This window comes from Pteropus vampyrus, unplaced genomic scaffold, assembly GCF_000151845.1.
Source record: "Pteropus vampyrus isolate Shadow unplaced genomic scaffold, Pvam_2.0 Scaffold203, whole genome shotgun sequence".
Taxonomy (NCBI): domain Eukaryota; kingdom Metazoa; phylum Chordata; class Mammalia; order Chiroptera; family Pteropodidae; genus Pteropus; species Pteropus vampyrus.
The window spans coordinates 1,319,349-1,323,094 of NW_011888984.1; the positions used below are offsets into that span (position 1 = coordinate 1,319,349).

General features: G+C 54.5%; 1 protein-coding gene across 4 annotated transcripts in view; it reads left to right on the top strand.

Annotated features, from left to right (window-relative positions):
- Positions 1 to 3,746, top strand: part of SIRT2 (sirtuin 2) — a 32,949-nt gene that overhangs the window by 16,321 nt on the left and 12,882 nt on the right. For 2 of the 4 annotated variants that reach the window (XM_023537926.1, XM_023537929.1), the window contains exons 1-2: positions 1 to 134; positions 940 to 1,019. The exons of 1 other annotated variant lie outside the window; for it this stretch is intronic. In XM_023537926.1, the coding sequence (XP_023393694.1) occupies positions 992 to 1,019 (28 nt within the window). In that variant the 5' untranslated portion in view covers positions 1 to 134; positions 940 to 991. The remainder of the gene's footprint in view (positions 135 to 939; positions 1,020 to 3,746) is intronic. One more of the 4 variants, XM_023537928.1, reaches the window with a different exon arrangement.

Sequence of the window (3,746 nt, forward strand, 5' to 3'; positions counted from 1 at the left end):
GCTGGGAGTTGTAGTTCTCTGCCTATCTCTGCCCCTCCTGTTTCCGGTGCCGTCACGGGACAGAGCCGTCGGTGACAGCCCCGTCGGTGACAGCCCTGAGGGCCCCCGCCCCGCGCCCATGGCCGAGCCGGACCGTGAGTCGGGGCCTCGGTGGGAGGATCGGGCCGCGCCGGGGCCTGGCTGAGGGCTGCAGGCCCCGGGGCCCGAGGGCGGGTGTGGTGAGTCCGGACGTAGGGGCTGCATGGGGAAGAGTGAGGTTCGGGGGGCCGTTGCTAAGTGACCCGTATTGCTAGGTTTGTGGGTTTCTGGGTCGCGAGGTTTTAAGGGTTCGTTTGCTATGTCTCCCGAGTTACTAATGATCGCGTGTTTCTCGAACCTGGGTTGCCAAGGACCCCCGTTGCTAAGGACTTAGATTGCCGCGGTCCCGGTTGCTAAGGGTACCTGGTTGTTAGGGGGAACTGTTGGATGCTAGGGGACCCCTGGTGTCCCTGCTTATCTCGTCCCTCTAGTTTCTGTGTCTCTCCTAAACATACCATGCCCACCGCATCTCCTCTCCAACACCCACCTCCTGCCCGAGTATCTCTTTTCTCTTCCTTTCCAAACTTACCTCTGCTTGTAAATATTACCCTTCAGTACACACTCACAATGTCCTTCCTAACTCCTCCTAAGGCTTCCTCAATGCCCTGTATCTTTTCTCTTTCTCCTAAACCTTCCCTTCCCCATCCCCTTTGTCCCTCACCGACCACCGCTCTTCCCAGCACTCTCCAGTCTTCTCTTCCCCATCCCTCCCCTCTCTTTACTCTGTTTTTGCCACACCCCCTACCCTGTTATAACTAGGTTGGTGGGTCTTCTTACCCCCCACCCCATGCTTTGAAGCCCTTCATAACCCCTTAACCATTCCCCCCACTGTAACCACATCTGCTCCCCCTCCTCCCCTAGCCTCTGACCCTCTGGAGACCCAGGCAGGGAAGGTGCAGGAGGCTCAGGTGAGATGGGGGAAGGGTGGAGGGAAGGAGAGAGTGGACTGGTTCCCACACCCCACTCCCCAGGGGGGAGGGGACAGAGGGAAGAGTTAACCCAGGGCCCTTGGCTCACTGCCCCAGTCCTTCATCCCACCTCCCAGTTCAGCCTCCTGGGGAATGGTGGATTCTGGGACTGTCAGAGAAGGGTGTGCAGCCTCAACCCTAGGCCTGCCCTCCCGAACTTTCCTCTCTCATTGCCCCCCACCCCACCCCGCAATCCCTTCTTGAACCTCCTTTATGCTGGTCCCGGAAAAGACAGGCATCCGATTTGGTCCTTGAACTTACGGATTTCATAGACAGGTGACTAGAAAATGACCCTACAGGGTGATTATGAAAGTAGCCCAGGGCACTGTGAGAGCACAACGATTTTAGCCAGTACATCTCCTGGAGGAATCCAGACTGGTCTAAGAGTCAGATTGAGGTACAGACACATTGTAGTATGTGCTGAGTAACTTAGAATTTTCTTAGGCACGGTGAGAAATGGTGTCCCATGCGGAGGGTACAGCTAGTGCAAAGGCCTGGGAGCATGGAAGAGCATGATGTGTTCAGTAGGCCGGGGGTGGTCAGCTGATTACATGCATGGTTAGCATTTATTGAGTACTTACTTCAGCTGGCCGCTCTGCTTAGTGCTTTGTGGGCCACATCTCATTTCATCTTCCTAGCATCCCTGCTGAGGTCAAGGCCTACTGCGGTCATTTTACAGATGAGGAATTTGAGGCAGAGTTGTTAAGCATACTGTCCTCTGTCCCTCGGCTAGAAGAGCGGGAAGGGTTTGCAACCCATAGCACCCGGCACACTGCCTTCCAGATATTTCGAGGAGGGGTAGACAGGCTGCCTTCCAGAGTCCTGAAGGTCCCCGCAGCACTTCCAGCTCCCGCTTAGGCCAAGTTGCTCCCACGGGCTAGTCAGGGCCTTCAAGTCTTTCCACAGAGCCTCACTGTGGCCTGAAAGAACGCCGCTCCCCACGCCCCCGCCCCCAACACACAGCCACGAGAGCACTGTTCCTATGTAGGTAATGCAGAAGCCGTGATTACAGCACCTCACAGGTGCAGGGCAGAGGGTACGAGAGCTTTCTCTCAGGACCAGGCTTCTCCCTCGCTCATTTTGCAAAGCAGGACCACTGTCAGAGAAAAAGAGTTAACGTTAAAAAGGATCCTTGGTTCCAGAGAGATTCGAGGATGTAAATTGCAGCATTGTCCATAATGGGGCAAAACTGGACACAACCCAAGTGGCTGTCAATAGATAAGTTAAATGAACTATGAGGCCTCCTTACAACATAACACTGTGCAGCTTCTTAAACGAACGAGGTGGGTCTATAATATCGTGTTCTGTGGAAGATGCAAGATGCAACATTGTACTATGGCATGAGCCATTTCTAGAAAAATAATGGATTTTATATGCAGAGAAAAACTGGATTAATTACCATTGTAGTGTTAATAATAATGGTTATCTTGACAGGGCTTAGGGGAGGGATTACGAAGCAGGTGCCCCAAGTTATACATTGTCTAACAGACTTTTTGCAAAGCTTAGGCAATCTAAAATGCAATACAAATTTTTAAATACATTTGGAAGGGAGGTTCCTATTCAAAAAGACTTGAAACAAGATAGTGAGTGATGGGGAAGAGGGATTGTTGGAAGGGTTTAAAGCAGGATAGTGAGTTGGTCAGAACTGTGTTTCTACGAGATCTGTTGCAGGGCCCAGCCCTGGCCTAACACACAGCAGCTATTCATTCGTTCAGTGGTGGATAGTTCTGGAGCTCCTGCCAGGTGCCAGACCCCATTCTGGGTGCTGGACATCCAGTGGTGAACACAGAAAACCCCTGTATTGGTGGAGCTGACCTCGTGTGGACCCTGTAGATGTTCGTGATTGATGAATAGGCTGGAGATGCCAAAAGGAAGGGCCTGTGAAGTGGAGGGGCATAGGAGGGCCTGACAGGCCACCACGTGGAGGACAGCGGAGTAGTTGGGAGGTGGAGGCTGAGGCTGATAGCCCCTGGAGAAAAGGACAGGCTGGACCAAGTGGAGCCCTGGGGAGGGGACAAATCATGGTGGGAGGACAGGGGAGGGAGGTGGGACGCGTCTGGCAGACTGGGAGATGGCGGCCACACTGAGATGGGATGGGGAGCAGGATGGGGGAGATGCTCAGGCCAGGTTGGGACACAGTGGGAGTGAGGGGCCTGGGGTCCCTTAGGGGAGAGCATCTAGGAGGTCATGGGAATCCTGGGTCTGGGGCCAGAGAGGTGGCATCATCAGCAACTGGGCCAAGGCCATTGGCATGGATGAGGCAGCTAGCCGAGGGAAGGTGAGGAGGGAGAGCAGGGAGGGCTCTGGACAGAGTCCCCAGACCTGCAGTTTGGGAGCCTGGCCAATGGGAGGAGTTGAGGTCGGAAGGCAGTATCTGGGGGTTCCAGCTACCGGGCGAGGACCTGGGTGTCTTCACTGGCGTTGTTTCATCATTACGCAGTGACTTTAGTGAGGAGGGCTGCAGGGGCGCCAGGAAGGGGTGGCAGGTCCATGCTACAGGGGACAAGAAGAGATACAAGTGGAGGATGTGGACATGGCATGTGAAATGGCAGTAGCCAGCACTCCCTGAGCACTTCCCCCTCTAGGTGCTGTTCGGAGCACCTCACAGAGTTTAACTCATTTCATCTCTCAGTAGCCCCCTGAGGGGTGCCCTCTGAGCTGGTCTCCAGGAGGAGGAGCACCCAGGCTCAGAAAACCAGA